A 19243-nucleotide genomic window follows, 5' to 3' on the forward strand; every position below is an offset into this window, starting at 1 on the left:
GGGCACAGTAGATAAGCCAAAGGGCAATGCTGAGAATTGATAATGCTCTGACCCTGCAAGAAATCTGAGGTATCTTCTGCAACTGTGTCTGATTGGGACATGCAGGTATGCCTCCTTGATGTCCAGAGTAACCAGCCAAGACCCCTTGCCCAGCATGGGAAGGAGTTGCTGTAGCGTCAGCATTTTGAATTTTGGTACAATGAGAAAAGTGTTAGCGGACAAGTCCAGTATAGGTCTCCATTGATTTTCTTTTCTTGGAACAAGGAACAGTCTTGAGTAGAATCCTTGGCCTTGTTCCTGAGGAGGAACCTTTTCTATTGCTTTGATTTGTAACAGCTTTGAAACTTGTACAAATGCCTCTGCCCTTTGATTTTGTGGCAGGTTTGGCATGCCTTGTCTTGTTGGTAAAGTATGGAAGTGGAACCTGTAGCCTTGGTCTATTATGTCCAGAATCCATTTGTCCCTTGTTAAAATGTGCCAATTTTTTTAAAATAAGGATAATTTTCCGCCTAAAGGTGCTTCTCTTTGAGCCTTGGTCGGCAGTGTCAAAGTCAAGTCATTGTGACTGTCCCTGGGGAGCAGTGGAAGTTCCTGCCCCACCTCTCTGATTAGTTGGTTGCCACTGGCGTCCCCTGTAGGAGCCTCAGTATTACCCTCTCCCTCGTGCACGCCTGTTCTTTCCCCTTTGGAACTTGTCAGTGTCTGGAAAGGACCAATTCTTTGAAGGCCAATTCCTGCTGAACCTTGGTGGCTGAACCTGGAGGAAATCTTTGACTGTTTGCACTGATTTAGCCTTCTCCTCAATTGATTTCAACACATCCTGAGCATTAGCACCAAATAGCTTGTGTTTTTCCAGAGGTGCATCTAGAAGCTTTACTTTAACATGATCTGGCAATGCCTGTTCTTTCAACCATGCATGTCTACGTATGACGGCCCCTGTCATAGCTGCCCTACATGAAGCTTCCAATGCATCATAACCACACTGAAGAAAATGATTGCTAACCTGCTGTGTATTGTGAACCAAATCCTGCAAGGCCTTCCTATCTAAAGGCTCAGGAGAGGCTAACTTTTTCTGCAAATCATCCATCAAGAAATCCTGATACTGAAACATATGAAAAAGGCAGTTAAGGGCCCTCATGGCAAGGGTGGTTGAGGTATAAACTTTTCTGCTCCACCTCTCCAGGGCCCTAGATTCCCTGTCTGCGGGCAAAGGATTTTTGGCCGTGGAAGTGGCTACTCCTTTGGGACCCTGGGAAATAGTTTCTAGATCAATAGAATGGACCTTAAAAAGATGTTTATGAGTTTCAGGAACCCTGTAGTATCTGTCTGGCTTAACAGGAGCAGGAGGGAGAGAATCTGGAGAAGCACTCGAATCTGAGTACACATCATCCAATACATCTAACACTGGAGGGATAGCTAAAGGCCTGTGCTGGGGAAGCTTAAGGAAGGTACGAAGCCGTTTCCTGGAGTCGGAGAATTCCTGGCCCCGCCACTGGAAATGCTCTCTCATGGAGTGGAGAATTTCGCCAAAAGAAATATCCTCAGGAGGGGAGGCAGAAGGAATAGATTCCTCCGCATAAGAATCCTCGTAGGCCTGGAAGGACTCTTCCTGGGTATCTGAGTGATCAGAGTCACCGGAGGCCTCATCTGAAGAAAGGGTGTCTGTCTGTTCAACCCTGGGTCTTTTGTCTGAGGGTGGCTGAGAACCTCTGTCAGGATGAGCCTGGGAACCTCTGATTAAGGAAATTAGATCTGCAGCTAAAGTCATGATCTGTTTATCAGTAGTGGGACCCTGAGAAGGAGTTTTAGGAGGGTAAGACATAGCCTGGCTGGCAGCCTTAGCACGTGTGTAGGCTTTGATTGACATGGACACCGGAGGCCTAGCTGCCCCACGTGCTGGAGTAACTTTGTCCACCGGTATGGTCTCGGGCAAATCTTGGGCTTCAGCTTCTGGGGGAAAAACAACAACCGGCGTAGGCTCCGGGGCCGAAGAGAACGGTAAAGCGGTGTCGTCGGTCTGGAGCGCTGGAATAACCGCCTCAGAAGAGACCGATGCACTCGCGGTAGGTTTTGGCGTGGTGTCGGAGGAAGTCGCAGGCCGAGAATGTCTGTCCCGGTCCTTCCGTTTTTTGGAAATATGGGTTGTCGGTTGTTCCGACGGCATGATATACGAGTATTTTTCGCCAAAAAAGTCTTTAGCAAATTCTGCCCGGCGCCTGAGAGTGCGCTTGTTGAAGCAAGCACAGGCAGAGACATCGTGGTCTGGGCCAAGGCAGGGAAGGCAGTAAGAATGGAAGTCCTTATGAGGTATTTGTTTACCACAAGACAAACAGTTATTAACTTTTGCAGTTTTATCTGACATCGGCTGAGGCAAGAAAAGGTTCCCCAACGGGGTACTTAGCTTTTGATGACTTCGGATACTGAAAACACAGGAGCTGACCAACCGGCACTTGCGAACTGCTTCTGCTTCGGGCACCGCGCGGCAAGAAAGACCTAGGAAGATGGCGTCGGCTGATGCTTTTATACCCCAGCCGCTCTGACGTCGGGGAGGAGGCGACATCAGCTGACGCCGGACCCAGACTTTGGAATCCGGCCGACCGAGGGCTGCCTGAGGCAGGACAACCCATATGTAAGGACTGCAGTTGCATTCTTGAAGGACAACTCTTCTTGTGGAAGTAATTGCTAGCAGCAGAGCTGTCTTCCATGATAAGAACTTTATATCAGCTGGTTCAAATGGAGGCAGGGTGAGCTTTTCCAACACATAATTGAGGTCCAATGCAGGTAAGGGTGATGATCTAGGAGGCCTTAAATTTTTGGCTCCTCTAAGATACTGCTTTAGTAAAGGATGAGAAAAGATTGGTGGCTCTGTATTGTAATGAGCTGAAATGGCTGAGGCATGGATTTTGATGAGAAAGATAGGCCTTTGTCAAGCATCTCAGTTAAGTATTGTAATATCTGAGGAATATGTGATTCTGCTGTATCAGTTCCTTGTGCTCGATTCCAAGCACAGAATCTCTTCCATTTATCAGCATAAGATTTTCTAGTACTAGGCCTTCTGGCTTCCAAAATGACATCCATCACAGCTTTACTGAGAGGTGTCGTTTGTATGATTACAGGATTAGCCATGCTGCCAGGTTCAGAGTCTGTAGTCGATTGTGCAGGATCTGATTGTTTTGCTGGGACAATACTTGTGGTTTTTGAGGCAAGGTCCAGGCTGGGTATTGAGACAAGTTCCTTAGGATTGGGTACCAGTATTGGCGGGGCCAGTCCGGGGTAATTAATATCATCTTTGGCTTCTCTTGTCTGACTTTTAGGACGACCTTGGGTAGAAGGGGCAGAGGAGGAAAGGCGTAAACTGACAGGTTTTTCCAACTGAAGGATAGGGCGTCCACTTTCCATGCTTGTCTGTGGTAAGCCCTTGTGCAGAATATTTTCAGTTGATTATTTTGAGGAGAGGAAAATAGATCTATATCTGGGCTCCCCCATTTCTCTGTTATCATGCTGAAGACTTGTGGATTTAGTTTCAACTCGTGAGGATCCATAAGGTTTCTGCTTAAATCGCCTGCCAAAGTGTTTTGCTTTCCTGGCAGGAATTGAGTTTGAAGATGTATTTGGTAGGTCAAAGCTGTGTCCCACAGTGCCATGGCTAATCTGCAAAGGGGGTATATGAGTGTGTGCTCCCTTGCTTGTTTATATACCACATGACTGTGGTCCGTCTATCAGTAGTTGTCCTGGATGAAGTAAGTCCTTGAAGGCTGTTAGGGCATTTTGAACAGCTAGCATCTCTTTCTGGTTGATATGTAGATGCATTTGATTTGGTGCTCATATGCCCTGAATGCATCTTCCTGCCATGTGGGCCCCCCAGGCATAATCTGATGCGTCTCTTGTTAAGGTTTGGCTGGTAGGGGGTAGAGTGAAGGGCCATCCCATGTTTAGGTGACAGGCCTTTGCCCACCATAGAAACTCCTGCTGCAGGCATGGAATGAGAGGAATCATTGTTTCCAGACTGTGTGAATGTTGACTCCATAAAATTTTTAGGTACCATTGAAGTTTCCCCATATGCAGTCTTGCACATGGAATTAGTAGAATGCAGGATGCCATGAAGACCAGAGCCTGCAGAATTTGTCTTGCAGAAGACTGGGTTTTTGTTGCCATCAATTTCAAGTAAGTAGTCAGTTGCCTTTGTTTGTCTGGCGTGAGGTAAGCCATCTGGGCAGTTGTATTCAAGGTTGCACCCAGGAATGTTATCTTTTGAGAGGGCACCAATTATGATTTCTTTTCGTTTACTGTGTACCCTAGGCATGTTAGAAGCCTTTTTACAAACGCCAGGTGTCGTATAAGAGTGTCCTTATTCTCTGCTTGAATGAGAGAGTCATCCAAATAAGGATATATTTGAATATTTCTTTGTCTGCAAAATGCAATTACTGGTGCCAGGCACTTTGTAAAGACCCTGGGCGCAGTAGATAAGCCAAAGGGCAGTGCAGAAAATTGGTAATGCATTAAGCCAGCCTTGAATCTGAGGTATCTTCTGCACGACTGTCTTATTGGGACATGTAGGTATGCCTCTTTTAGGTCTAAAGTCACCAGCCAAGCATTCTTGCCCAGCATGGGCAGAAGCTGTTGCAACGTGAGCATTTTGAATTTTGGAATGTCTAGGTATGTGTTCAAAATCGATAAATCCAGTATTGGCCACCAGGCCTTGTCCTTTCTGGGTACCAAGAACAGTCTTGAGTAAAAACGTTGTCCTTTTTCCTGTTCTGGTACTGTCTGAATGGCCCTCATATCCATGAGGGATGTAACCTGTTTCTGTGCCTCTGCCCATTGGTTTTTTGGCAGATCTGGCCAACCATTTGTCATTGGCAGAGTGTGGAAATGGAATCTGTATCCTTGTAATATGATGTTTAGTACCCACTTGTCCTGGGTTATTAACTGCCAATTTTGAGCAAAAAGTGCAAATTTTCCCTCTATGGGTGCTGCCAATAGATATGTGCTTGGTGTAGGCAGAGGGAAGTCATTGGGATTGCTTTCTGTAGATTTGCGCTTTATCTCCTCCAGATTTGGGGGTGGATGCGCCCCATTGCTTTGACCTGTAGGAGTCTTGAGCCTGGTACCTAGAACCCTTAGGGCGTCTGGATTTGCCCCTTTGAGCTCTGTCTGACACAGGAAAGGATCAATTTATTGTAGGCCAGTGTCTACTGAATCTAGGTGGCTACACTTGTAAGAAATCTTTAACAGTTTGCATGGACTTAGCTTTGTCTTCTATTGTCTTTAAAACCTCTTCTGCCTCAATACCAAACAGAATCATGCTGTAAAGGTGCATCTAGTAATTTAGCTTTAACATGATCAGGCAAATTTTGTTCCTTTAACCAGGCATGCCTCCTAATCACAGATCCAGTAACTGCGGCCCTGCAGGAGGCCTCTAAAGAATCAAAACCACATTGCAAAGTATGCTTTCCAACTTGTTCAGCTGCATGCAATAATTCCTGCAATTCCTTATTTTCTGCACAATCTGAAATCAACATCATTTTCTGTTTCAGCAATCCCATAACATGTTGTTGGTAAGCATATGAAATTGACAGTTTAAGGTCCTGATTGCCAAGGTTGTAGATGTATAAACCTTTTTTCCCCATCTGTCCAGTGCCCTTGAATCTCTGTCGGAGGGAGTAGGGTTTTTTTGCTGTTGAGGCCTTAACACCCTTTGGACCCTGTGAAATAGTTTCAGGATCAGCAGCAGGGTTTCTAAATAAAAATGTATGAGAGTCAGGGATCCTATAATATCTGTCAGGCTTACTGGGAGCCGGAGGTAAGGAGTCAGGGGTCAGGCTCGACTCCGAAAACACATCATCCACAATGTCTAAAACAGGGGGAATGGCTAAATGCTTGTGCTGAGGGAGAAGATGGAAATCCCTGACCCTCTTTTTTGATTCTGAGAAGTCTTGACTCTCCCAGTGAAAATGGTCCCTCAAGGTATGCAAGGTTTCTTCAAATGAATAATCCTCAGGAGGAGATGCAGATGGAATAGACTCCTCAGCATCAGAATCCTCATAGGGAGGTAAAGATAATTCCTGATCAGAAGAAATAGAAACGTGATCTGAAGATTCAAAGTCAGTGTCTTGCCTAGGCCTCTTATCTGGAGGGGGATGGGTACCCCTGATCAAGGTAATAAGGTCTTCAGCCATTCTGATCATCTTTTTTAGGCATAGAGGCCTGTGCACATGGCTCGGGCGTCGATTTTTTAGTTTTAGAAGATGTCTTTGCCTTTGGTTTTGCAGCTTTCGTCGGTTTAATATATAAATGTTGAGGTCTGAATACACCCTCAGAAGTCGGTGCCTGCTCAGCGGCTCCAGACCCATCTGAGGGAGATACATCCGTCGGTCCAATACCTTGAGTATCTTGTGGCATGCCGGACTCCACATGGGTGTCGGTAGAGGCCTGTGACTCGAAGGCAGCGGGTATCAGGGGCTGTGCAAGTGTCTCACTGAGTACCGGCAAAGCAGCGTCTGGCTTAGGAGAAGCTTCATCGTCGGTTTTGGATCTCTACTGCCTTTCTCTGTCCTTTTCTTTGCATTTTCTATGTACTCCGGTAGTTGGATTGCTATCCGATGACATTTCTGGGTAGTTAAATCCGTTTCCAAAATACTTAGATGCAAAAATATACCGATGCTTAATAGTGCGTTGGTTAAATCTAGCACAAAAGCAACAGCCAGGCACATTGTGATCATGGCCTAGGCAAGGAATACAGTATAAATGGAAATCCTTATGAGGTATTTGCTTCCCACAAGTAATACAATTAACTTTTTCTGACATAGGTAAAAAGCAAGAAAAAGTTTCCCCAGTGGGGTACTTAGCTTTAGTGAAGACTTCGGTTCTGAAACTCAAACTCAAATATTTCAGTAGTCGGCCGACCGGCACTTGCAAAATGCTTCTGCTTCGGGCACCGCGCGGCAAGAAAGACTGGAGAAAATGGCATCGGCTGCATGCTTTATACCCCTGACGTCATGGAAGAGAAGACAGCAACCGACGCAGAACTCAAAACTTTGGAATTCAGGCCGACTGAGTGCAACCTGCCAGCAGATTACCCCAAATGTAATGGCTGCAACAGTGAAACACGAAGAACATCTGCTTGATGAGAGGGTGTGAGAAGAGAGGTGGCTCAGTGCTGTAATGAACAGAGATGGCAGAGGGATGGATCTTCATGGAAGAGAAGGATAGGCCCCTGTGGAGAAGGTGTGCTAGGTAATCCAGGATGTGAGGTAAGGAGGGCTGTGCTGGATCCGCTCCTTTATTCTGGATCTAGGAACAATACCTTTTCCACTTGTCAGCACAGGATTTTCTAGTACTGGGTCGTCTGGGTTTAACACATGAGACATTCAGTACCTGCTTGCTTAGGCTGGCCACTGGTGGAGAAGTCGAGGAATACGCCAGGCAGCAAGTTCAAGGTTTGCAATTGCAGATGCAAGAACTGTCCCTCCTGCTGTGTCAGGAGAGTTGGGATCTGGGGGAGGTGCCGTGGAGTTAACAGTGAGACTGCGCAGTAGTGGGTACCAGTGTTGGTGTGGCCAGTCTGGGGCAATCAGGACTGACCTTGGTCTTTCCTCCCTTATCTTAAGTAATACTCTTGTAAGAAGAGGTAGAGGGGGAAATGCATGGATTGAGACGTTTCCCACTGGAGGGATAGGGCACCCACTTTCCAAGCCTTGCTGTGAGGCTCCCTGGTGCACAATTTGCTGAGCTGGTGGTTTTAGGGGGAGGCAAATAGGTCCACCTTCAGGGTACCCCATTTCTGGGTCACAAAGCTGAAGGTGTTGTGGTTTAATTGCCACTCATGTGGGTCTAGCAGATTTCTGCTTAAATTGTCTGCCAGAGAGTTTTGGTTGCCTGGCAAGAATTGAGCTTGCAGGTGAATATGCATGGCTGAGGCTGTGCTCCAGAGGGTCATGGCTAACCTGCAAAGTGGGCAAGAGTGGGTTCCCCTCTGCTTGTTGATGTACCACATCACTGTGGTGTTGTCAGTTTTGATTAGTAGAGGGCCCGGAGAGAATAGGGATCAGAAAGCTGTCACAGCATGCTGAACAGCTAGCATTTCTTTTTGGTAGATGAATTTTATTTGGGCTCCAGTGGCCCTGAATGCACCTGCCATCCAGATGCACACCCCAGGCATAGTCTGATGCGTCTTTGGTTAGGGTCTGGGCGGCTTGAGTTGTGTGAAGGTAAGCCCCTTGTTGTGGTTGCATGCTGCTGCCCACCAAAGGAACTCTTTCCTTAGACAAGGTATGATAGTTTCCAGATCCTGAGAATGTTGGCACCAAAGACTTTTTAAGTACCATTGAAATTTCCTCATATGCAGTCTGGCATATGGAATGAGTAGAATGCAAGAAGCCACGAACCCCAGAGCTTGCAGGATTTTCCTTGCGGATAACTGGGGTCTGTGGTGGCTAGTTGAGAGAAGTAGGCTGTCAGGTAGGTTTGTTTTTCTGGTGTAAGGGATGCCATTCTGGGATGCTGTGTCCAGGTTTGCTCCCAGAAATACAATTTTTTGGGTGGGTACTAGTCTGGATTTCTTTTCGTTGACAGTATACCCCAGGGAGATCAGTAGGTCCTTTACAAAGGTCAGGTGCTTTAGCAGCTTTCCTGACTGTCTGCCTGAATCAGGCAGTCATCTAAGTATGGGTAAATTTGTATATTTCTTTGTCTGCAAAAAGCAATGGCAGGAGCCAGACATTTTGTGAAAACTTGGGGAGCAGTGGCTAAGCCAAAGGGAAGCGCAAAGAACTGAAAGTGCAGTGATCCTGCCCTGAAACGTAGATATTTCCTGCATGATTCCCTGATTGGGATATGCAGGTAGGCCTCTTTTAGGTCTAGGGTGGCTAACCAAGCATTCTTAGAGCATAGGTAGAAGCTGCTGGAGGGTGAGCATTTTGAATTTTGGTATCCCCAGAAAGGTGCTTAGAATGGATAAATCGAGGATGTGGTGCCAGGTGCCCTCTTTTCTGTGTACCAGAAAGAGTCTGGAGTAGAAACCTTGGCCTACTTGTTCTGCAGTAACATGCTCTATTGCTCTCAGAGAGCAGGGAAAGGACTTGCTTTTTGGCCTCTGCCCACTGGTTTGAGGGAAGATCTGGGAACCTTTTTGGGGTTGGTAGTGTGAAAATAAAATTTGTATCCCTGGGAAACTATGTTGAGGACCCAGCGGTTGCTGGTAATGATGGCCCAGGTGCTTGTGTGGAAGGAGAGTTTTCCTCTTAGGGGCAAGAGCAGGTGGGCAGAGGGAGGGGGTGGAAGTGTAAACTCATTGTGAATTCTTACCATGAGGGGTGGCTTAGCACTCCCTGGTTTTAAGAGGAGGAACTCCATTGCTTAGATCTCCGCATTCCATGGGGTTGTTGTCTGGGGAGCCTTCTTCCCCAGGGTCTGGGCTGAGCTGACCTGGAGGGGGCAGGAAAGGACCAGTGCTTGGAGGGGCAATGCCTACTGAACATCATGTAGGTAGACCGCCAAGAAGTCTTTAACTGTCTGCACAGATTTAGCTTTTCCTTCCATCTTTTTAAAGACCTGCTCTGCCTTGGTGCCAAATAAGTTGTCTTTGTGCAATAGTATATCCAATAATTTGGATTTGTCATGGTCTGGGCAAGGGCTATTCCTTAAGCCACGTATGCCTTCTAAGGACAGAACCAGTAATTGCTGCCCTGCAAGATGCTTCTAGGGTGTCAAAACCACATTGTAAGGTGTGCTTAGTTACCTGACTTGCAGAATGCATTAACTCTTGTAACTCTATTTTCTGCACAAGCAGGAAAAGAAAATATTTTTTGTTTGAGGAGTTCCATGGTATGTTGCTAATATTTCAGCATATGGAACTGACAATTTAGTGCTCTAATAGCAAGAGTAGCAGAGGTGTATACATTTTTACCCCATCTGTCTAATACTCAGGAATCCCTATCTGAGGGGGTGGGATTCTTAGCAGAAGTTGCTTTAATTCCTTTAGGTCCTTGAGATATAACCTTGGGGTCAGCAGTAAGATTTTGGAAAAGAAATTTGAGAGAGTCAGGGACTCTATAGTACCCATCAGGTTTCCTGGGAGGAGGAGGGAAGGTGTCAGGAGTCAAACTGGATTCCATAAAAACATCATCCACAACATCCAGGACAGGAGGAATGGCCATAGGTCTGTGCTGTGGAAGATCTAAGAATTCCCCGAGTCTCTTTTTCTGAGGGTAGTCCTGACATTCCCATTGGAAATGCTACCTTAAAGTATGTAGGGTTTCCCCAAAGGAAAAGTCCTCGGGTGGAGAGGCTGAAGGGATGGATTCCTCTGCATCAGAATCCTCATAAGCAGAGAGGGGTTGCATATCTTCATATTCAAATGCATCAGAGTCAGACTCCTGTTCACATAAAACTACTGGGGACAAATCTCTCTTTTGGAAGGGGTAGCCTGGCTTCCCCTGGTAAGCATTACAAGAACTTCCGACATTTTAAGCATCTGAGACCAAGGCAAGGAAGCAGGTGTCGGAGATTGGGTCAGTTTCTTGGGTGTGGTTCGTACCCTGGGCCTTGAAAACTCTGTAGTTTTCAAAAGAACAGTAGATGCAAAAAGTTGTTGGTCTGTGTCGAGAATCGGTAGTGTGAAATACTTCCTCAGAAGCCAGTGCCTGCTCAGCGGCTACAGACCCATCCAAGGTACAGACATCTGCAAGATCCTTAGTCGATTAAGAGTTTTGCAGCATACCGGACTCTGAAAGGGTCTCGGTAGCGGCCTGTGAATCCACAGAAGCGGGCATCAGGGGCTGTGAAAGCACCTCACTAATAATCAGAGAACTGACGACAAGCTTAACGGAAGCATCGTCGGCAGTTTTGGTACCTGTCGGGTCCGTCCCTGTCTTTATCCTTACAATTTATCGGAAGATCTGCTGTCGGATGGCTTCAAAGCCATATCGTAATTCGAGGACTGAGAGTGAAAATATCTAGCTACAACAAGGGCCAGACGATGTATAGTTCTGGCATTGAACTAAGCACAAAAGTGACAGCAGGGGACGTCGTGGTCTGGGCCTAAGCAAGTGATGCAGTAAGAATAAAAGTCTCTGTGTGGTATTTGCTTTCCACAGGCCAGACAACTGTTAACTTCTTCTGACATCGGTTAGAGCAAGAAAAAAGGATCCCCATTGGGGTACTTGGCTTTAGAAGACTTCAACTTCAATTCGGAAATTAAAAACTCAGGTAGCGGCCAACCAGCACTCATGTGAACTGCTTCTGCTTCGGGCTCCTTGGCAAGAAAGACTGATGTAATGGTGTTGGCTGCCTTACTTTTTACCACTGATGACCTGATGTCAGTCTGGAGCGACTGCAACCGATGCAGAAATACTAAGCCTCTGGTATTCGGGCCGACTGAGGGCTACCCTGGCAGGGATAACCCAAAAGTGATGACTGCAATAGTGAAACACGAAGAACATCATTGTCCTCATTTCTCAGACACTGATGTGCTCTTTCCTGTATGGCACTGGCCACGCTACCTGCACTTTCAGGTGCCCCAGTGTTGCTCCCCAGCCCAAGTCTAAGGCATCTGTGTACATTGTCTGCTTTGGTTGGGGTGGTTGGAGGGGAAGATATGGGTTGAGGTTCACCTGCTTCAATCACCAATGTATCTTCTGTTTGAGGCAGGTAGGAGGGGTGCCCTGTACTTGAAGGGATGGGAGTGCTGTGTCCAGTCTGACCTGAGGTACCACTGTAGTTTTCTCATATGGAGTCTTGTTAAAGGTAGCTGGGTATAGTGGACGCCATGTAGCCCAGGAGCCTGAGGTACTGCCTTGTGGTCATCTTTGTGGTGTGAAGGGCCAAAATTAGGTATTGTGTCAAGTTTTCCACCTTTTGGGGCATAAGGTAGGCCTTTCATGATGTCTGTCCGGATCCTGCATCCCAAGATGGTGACCTTGTGTAGCTTCCAGTTGGGATCTGGGGAAATGTATCTGAAATCCCGGAATGTAGAAGAATAATGGCAACCTATAAGTGTTGCAGGAGGGTCTGTTTGCAGTAAGCCTGAATAAGCAGGTCATCCAAATAAGGGAATATCTCAATTCCTTTTGTCCTGCAGAAGGCAATCACTGGAGCCAGACATCTGGTGAAGACTCTGGGTGCAGTGGAGAGCCCAAAGGCCAAGACAGAGAATTGAATGTGAGAAGAGTCCACAGAGAACCTCAAGTATTTCCTGAAAGTGGCCCTTACAGGGATGTGAAGGTAAGAATCCTTGATGTCTAATTTGGTCATGGATCCTTGAGTGAGGAGGAGCGGGAAGAGAGTTGGCAAAGTAGGCATCCTGATGGTTGGTACCTGAAGAAAGAGGTTGTGAAGAGAGGTCCAGAACTGGCCTCCAGGGGCCGCCATTTCTTGGAACCAGGAAAATCCTTCAGTAGAAGCCCCTTCCCACAGCAGAGGAACTGTATGAATGGTGCCTTGAGTCATGAGATTGTCTAGCACTGGTTGTAAGAGGGGGAGCCGTTCTTTTGGGGGCTGTGGGATTCCCTTCCTCTTTGGTGGAATGAGCCAGGTCATGAAGTACCTGTCTCTTATTATAGAAAGGACAGCTGTCTGAAGTGACAAGTCTCCACACTTGGAGACAGTGAGACAGACGTAGTGAGTGTGGGATAGAGGGAGGTGGTGGGGGATTCAAGGTTGGCAGGTAGTCACACACTACCTGCTTTGTCTTGAAAGGGCAGCCTCTGGCTGGTAGATGTAGTGGCTCTGCTAGGAGTGGGTTGCTTCCTAGCGGTTTTCCTAGGCCTAGAAGAGGTAGCTTGGCCAAGAGTGTTTTCTGATAAATCAAGTTTTGGCTGGATAATTACTCTGAAATTTTGGAATTGGGGAAACCAGCAGGTGTTTTAAATCTTGCATCTCTTTCCCCTTTTGCTGTAAAGACTTGAATAAGTCTACCACTTTTTCTCCAAACACGGCTGTACTGTCCAAAGAAGCATCGACCAAGCTTAGCTTTGAAATCATCTGGTAGGGTTGGAGACGTAGACAAGAATACCTTCTTAAGGCAGATGCTGATGCTGCTGACCTGGCGGAGGTCTCAGCAGCATCATAGCTGCATTTGATAAGAGTGCCTGGGAACCTGAGAAGTAAGGGCAACTAGGGACCACAGTTGAGCTTTGGCTGCAGAATCTTGGGAGTCAGACAATTCCTTGGAAATCTTCTCCAAAAAAGACAAGGCATATTTAGCCATATGTGTCTGATAATTAGTTGCTCTGAAAACCAGAGAAGCAGAAGTATATATTTTCTTGCCCAAGCCCTCCATTGTTTTGCTGTCCTTGTCAGCAGGGATGAGGGTGGTAGAAGGCAGCAGCTTAGAAACCTTGTTAGCAGAAATGGAAACTGTGGCAGGGTCTGCAGTACGACACTTTATCAAGAATTTTGCAGTCTCAGAGACTTTATAAAAACCTGTCAGGGACTGCATGGGGTAGGGGGCTAGGAGTCCGGGTTCAAGGAAGCTGCTGAGAAGGCATCCAGAAAAGCAAGAAGAATGGGAAGAACAGCAGCAGAAGTTGGGAAATTCATCTGCATGAGGTTATACCGCTCTTGTACCTCTGTCACTTCTGATGATTCCCACTTAAAAATGCTACTTCGTTTGAGCTATAGTTTCCCGAAAGGTTAGAGCCTCTGCTGGAGAGTCAGGATCAACAGATTATTCCGTTGAGAAACCATATCCTAGGGGAGAAGGCAGCTGGGAGGCATAGGAGATGGGTTCTTCAGAAGAAGAGGATAGTTCCTCTTCCATCTGAGAGGGATCTGATGTCCGAGGCCTGGGGCTCAGGATAGGAGGAGGAATTAAGGCAATCCAAGGTGTGGTAGGCTATAAGGCCATAAAGGTATTAAACAGGTTTTGACTGAAAGCCTGCCAATCTGGAGCACTTTCAGTAGCTGGAGACACATACTTCCTCTTTTCCTTTTTTTTTGAGCGAAGGCCTAGTGGGCATCTGAGCAAACCAAGGCCTAGTGTCGGATGACTGTAAAGGAACAGAGGGATCTGACGGCCCTACCAAAATCGCAAGCTCCCCCTCGGCACTGGAAAAGCCTCCGTGGATGTGCACTCCGCAAAGGACTATGTGGCTTCCGTATCATTACTCGCTGTATCCGAGGAGGCAGAGCCAGATCATTCAACCAGGACAATGTCAGCCACAGGCTGGGGGTCGGACTGAGGAGGCACAGTGGCAACAGTAAGCTAGACAGTCTTGGCCTTCTTTTTTGGCGGTTTGGGATGTACATCAGCAGAACCCTCCATACCCAATGCTGTTTCAGACGTTAGTTTTCCAAATTTAAGTTAAGTGCATGGAGTCTGCTACAAAGGGATTTGGGCACAAACGGCTGGCAGATAGTGCAGAGGCCTTGTAGTCGTGTGACCTACCTAAACAAAGCAAGCACTGGTCATGGGTTTCTTTATGAGGTAACGGACAGCCGCGCTTACACTTGCCCTTTCTGGATGACATGAACAAGCATTAGAAAAACATGACTGAAAGGAGGTCCCCCAAGGAGAGACTTATCTGATTTCTGTGGAATCCAAAGGCTGGGAAGGCAGGAACACCTGACATTCGACTGGCAGTTGAGAAGTTCTGAAGACTGGTGAGTGCAGATGTCACTTTTATGGCCCACACTCTGCTAGCCACATCAGATGTCCCACGCACCATACAGTAACTGAAATCTTTTGTACACTGGCTGGATGGTCAGGTACCAAGAAGAGAAAACCTATATGTACAGAATACTGCAACATGTGAATAGAAGGACATCCTCTAATACTGGATGAATGGCTAGAGGTTTATGCTCAGAAGTCCAAGAAATTCTCTTACTCTTAAAAGATTAGGGATTATCCTGAACTTTCCAGTTAAAGAATATCATCATCTTGTGGGTAAGACAGTGGCAAGTCACTCTGCAGTTAAGCCATGATAAAGGGCAAATTATTATTCCAGGGATACAAATTCAAAAAGGGGTGTTCCAAGGTGATTCTCTGCCACCACTGCTGTTCTACCTTTCCCTTAACCAATTAAGCTATTTAAAAGATTAGGCCATAGCTCCCACAAGACAACCTTGTTTAAAGACTTATCTACTTTTTGTAGAAGACTTAAAAATGTATATCTCATCAGAATAGAAGCTGAAAGCACAACTGCAAGCGGTTAAAACTTTCTCAGACTATACAATGCCACTTGGTCTTGATAAATGTGCAAAAGCAACAATTAAAAGAAAACTCTGCCCTCTCCTACAGTTTAACTCAATTCTTAAGTTTCTTTTATCCCTACAACATGGTTCCAGTATTGTGTAGGTACCAGAAACCTGTCTGTACTTTTAATAACATATTTCCTTCCACTGGAACCAAAGGAAGGGAAAGCCACCTACTTTTTAAGCTTAAGTTTTCACATACTTTGCAGAAGAATTCGCCTCTGCCTGCATGACATGTCATAGCCACAGTTAAATCTGTAGTTTATCCTGTCAGGTACTGCGGTCAATCTTAAGTCGGGCAATTAATCATGCTGTCAGGAATACAGCACCTGATATAAACAGCTGTGGAACTGTTTTCCACTGCTTTTATTGCAGAGAGGAGAACTTAACCCTCCCTTTTCATAGCAAAACAAAGCAATTAGATCAGTCACTTACTTGCTACCAAACTAACGACTTAATATTATATTGCAACTATGATGCAGGTTGACATTCATGTAGTGAAAATTCTAAAAGCCTAAGGAAAGGCATCTAGCTTCTTCAGCATTTCAATTATTCTATTTCCAAATCAGGCTTTACTGCACAGACCAAGGTTTCTCAGTCCTTGGTATCAAACTGTGAGAATCCCTTTTCTTAAATATCATTCCTCTTATCCTATTTATTTACAAATAAAAGCATATTTCAAGGCTCTAGGAAAATGGAACTGCCATCTTCCTGGTTATGTAACTTAAACATTTTCATTCCCTTCTTCCAGCTACATATCTTGCTCTGATTATTTTTGATTGACATTCTTTCAGCATGCCAACTCTGATTTCCCCACTATGTAATGCACGTATACAGTTTTTTTTTATTCACTCTATATATAATCTCACTTACTTATTGCCTTTACTTCCTCAAGACAGCTATGACATTCACTTTGTATATATGTATATTTTGCATTTTATTATTCGCTCTGTACATCATGTCATGTAACTAATATAGTTCCTCGGGCTGAGAATGCAATGGATCCAGTGGGATCAGTCCTCTACCCTGGTTAAATTTAAAATAAAAACTAGTTCTCCCACAAGAACTTATTTTTTTTTTGGTTGTTGCATCCTCCTCTGACTTTTCAGCAAAATCCCTCTAATCATACAGCTGAACTGTGTGTGCATGTTTAAGGGTGTTCGATGCGTCTTTGATAAATTAATAAAAAGAAAAAATATATATGTTGTGCTAAACACCAAGAGCATATTACCTATTGAAACGTTTCAGCATGATAGCATTTTCTGTGCAGAGATCATCAGCAGGCAGCGAGCTTGCTTGCCAACGCAGGCGTTCATCAGCATTAGAAAGGTATTCTGTCCGTGCAATATCTGTGCGGAACTAGAAAAATAATCCTGGTTATAGTACAATGAAAAAGTAGGACAACCATTTTATCTTTGCATTATTAATTACTCATTCAGCAGTGTAATAAAAGTTTAGCTTTATCAAAATGAGTGTAAAAGCTAAACAGTACTAAACATAAATCAATCCATAGGCATAACAAAGTTGCATCACATAGGCATAATACAAAAAAGTTAAGCCGCATAACGGACTGTAATTTCAGAGTTCTTTACTTTGCAGGGTAGATTCCTATGAACATTTTCCCATTAAAGAGGGTGGCCCTCAGTAATTTGTACAACTCTTCTACAGGGATGTCCTCTTTTTGGGAAGCCTACTTTCATCATTTGTTACAGCAAAACCCTTGGCCTGACAGTGATTTGCAATAGAACAAATGACTGGAGACAGCCTTCTATAACCACTACCAGAGATCTGCACCTTCACTTCAAAACTGAATCCACCAAAACTAAAGAGAAGGAAGGAGGGCAGTCATACAAGCCAGCTAAGAAGGTCTAAAATATCTAGTCTTGGTGCATTCCCAGGCATCCAAACCATCTTCAATGCATGCCTCACAACTGGTATTTCTCTAAATGAGTACTAAGCAACTGTTTCATGTACGACACTTAGATGTGATATAGCTTAATTCAGCCTTTCAAAAATGTCCCTCCCAAAACACCCAACTCTAGGAAACTAAAACCAAGATGTAATGTTTGGTATTTACTAACGCATTCTATGGGCATCTACAAGAATGAATGAATTGTGCCATCCCAAGCAAAACCAATACTCACTCCTCCAAGTAAAGAAAACCAGTCTGGAGGACTCCTGCAATAAACAAGCTATACAATAGAAGGAGGAAACTAGAACAGAAAAGAGTAAAATCCCAAGAAGGGAAGACATCCCTGATCAGTATCAGCAAGAAACTACGATCCCTCAAAATCATCCAGGGCGAGCTTCGAAAGAAAAATTGCCAAGGACTCCAAAGATAACCACAAGGCATTCTTTAGCTATGTCAAGAATCTAAGTGGCTATGCTAAGATCTGCTTGAGAGTTAGTGCAGAACACACCAGACCGACTGATATCGCCAACATCCTGGCAGACAGGTTCAGCGCAAACTTCACCCCCAAAAGGGCCCATAATCATACCAGAAGAATGCAGAGTCACTGAAATCAGACACTTAGGTTAAAACAGCCCTCTCCAAAGCCAAAAACACAGCATCAGTGGGACCAGATGGTGTACCAGGCTGCGTCCTACACGAGCTCAAAGATGAACTTACCCCTCACCTAAACACACTGTTCAAACTCAGCCTCTCTACAGGCTATGTACCCATAGAGTGGCACAAAGCAACGGTTATTCTGCTCCACAAAGGTGGAGCCACAACAGACCTCAAGAACTATCGCCCTATAAGCCTGACTAGCTTGGTCTGCAAGACTAAGGAGCGCATCATCATGGAACTCATTAACACAGACATTGGGAACCTCCAAACACTGGACCCTACCCAGTTCGGCTTTGTTAAGGGCAAATCATGCCTCCTAAACCTGGTAGACTTCTTTGAGACAGTTACCAAGGCTGTAGATGAGGGAAAGGTGGTACACACAGCCTACCTAGACCTCGCAAAGGCCTTCGACACCATTCCCCATTCTGGTACTATAGACAAGCTCACCAGCCTGAACATAAACACCTATGTCACAAGATGGGTTGCCAACTGGCTCAAGGACAGAACCCACATGGTGAGAGTTGTGGGAGCTAGGTCGACTCTAAACCGGTTACAAGTGGCATTCCCCAGGGCTCAGTCCTAGGACCCCTTCCTGTTTAACATATACTTCTCAGAGGTACAGGCAAGCACAGGACGACTATGGCTGACCAAGTTTGCAGACGACTGCAAACTAGGGGCTATAACTGACTCTCCGGCTGACATGGACATCTTCCAAAAGGGTCTCACTGAGACAGATACCTGGTGTCAAAATCATGGCCTCAAGCTAAATACCAAAAAGTGCATAGACATCCCCTTTGGAAAAAACAAAGTACCCACAAACTACCACATAGGTGGTAGTCCCCTAAATACGGAAGACGTAATAAGGGATCTGGGGACCCAAGTCGATAGTAATCTCACATTTGATAATCACATTGCCAAAGTGGTTAGAAACTCCTTCTATGTGGCCCACCTAATCACAAAAGGGTTCGCATCCAGATCATCCAGGTCATTGCGCCCCTCTACTCATCAGACCCATCATAGAGTACAACACCCCATTTGGGATGTACCTTACAAGACACCTGCAACAGTTGGAAAGACCACAGAAGTACCTCACCAAGAGGATCATTGGCCTCAAACAGATGCCCTATGCAGCTCGACTGAAGAAACTCCAGCTGTACTCGGTTGCATACCGCCTACTCAGAGGTGATCTCTGCCTGACATATAAGGCCATGTCCAACCCAGAATTGACGGACATGCTCCACCTAAAGAAAACCTTATCCCCTCGAGCCACACACTCTAGGGATCTAAACCTCACCACAACAATAAATACGACGTGTTGGAGGGATAGATTCCTGCCCAGAGACTTCCCATGATTTGGAACAAGATTACAATCTGCATTAGGCAGAGCACCTCGCTAACACTCTTCAAAAGAAACCTTGACGAGTGGATGGGAAACTGAAAGTTTACCCTGGGGATCACTTCAGTGGCTCTGCTGGACAGAGG

The 19243-nt window shown here is 45.6% G+C and overlaps 1 protein-coding gene across 1 annotated transcript in view; it reads right to left on the reverse strand.

Moving 5' to 3' along the window:
- The window catches only part of DYNC1H1 (dynein cytoplasmic 1 heavy chain 1), a 3754902-nt gene that overhangs the window by 809155 nt on the left and 2926504 nt on the right, over nt 1-19243 (reverse strand). The window contains exon 68 of the mRNA XM_044073590.1: nt 16424-16551. Coding sequence (XP_043929525.1) covers nt 16424-16551 — 128 coding nt within the window. The remainder of the gene's footprint in view (nt 1-16423; nt 16552-19243) is intronic.

The sequence above is a fragment of the Protopterus annectens genome, chromosome 6.part0 (assembly GCF_019279795.1).
Source record: "Protopterus annectens isolate FY-2018-M chromosome 6.part0, PAN1.0, whole genome shotgun sequence".
Lineage (NCBI taxonomy): Eukaryota > Metazoa > Chordata > Ceratodontiformes > Protopteridae > Protopterus > Protopterus annectens.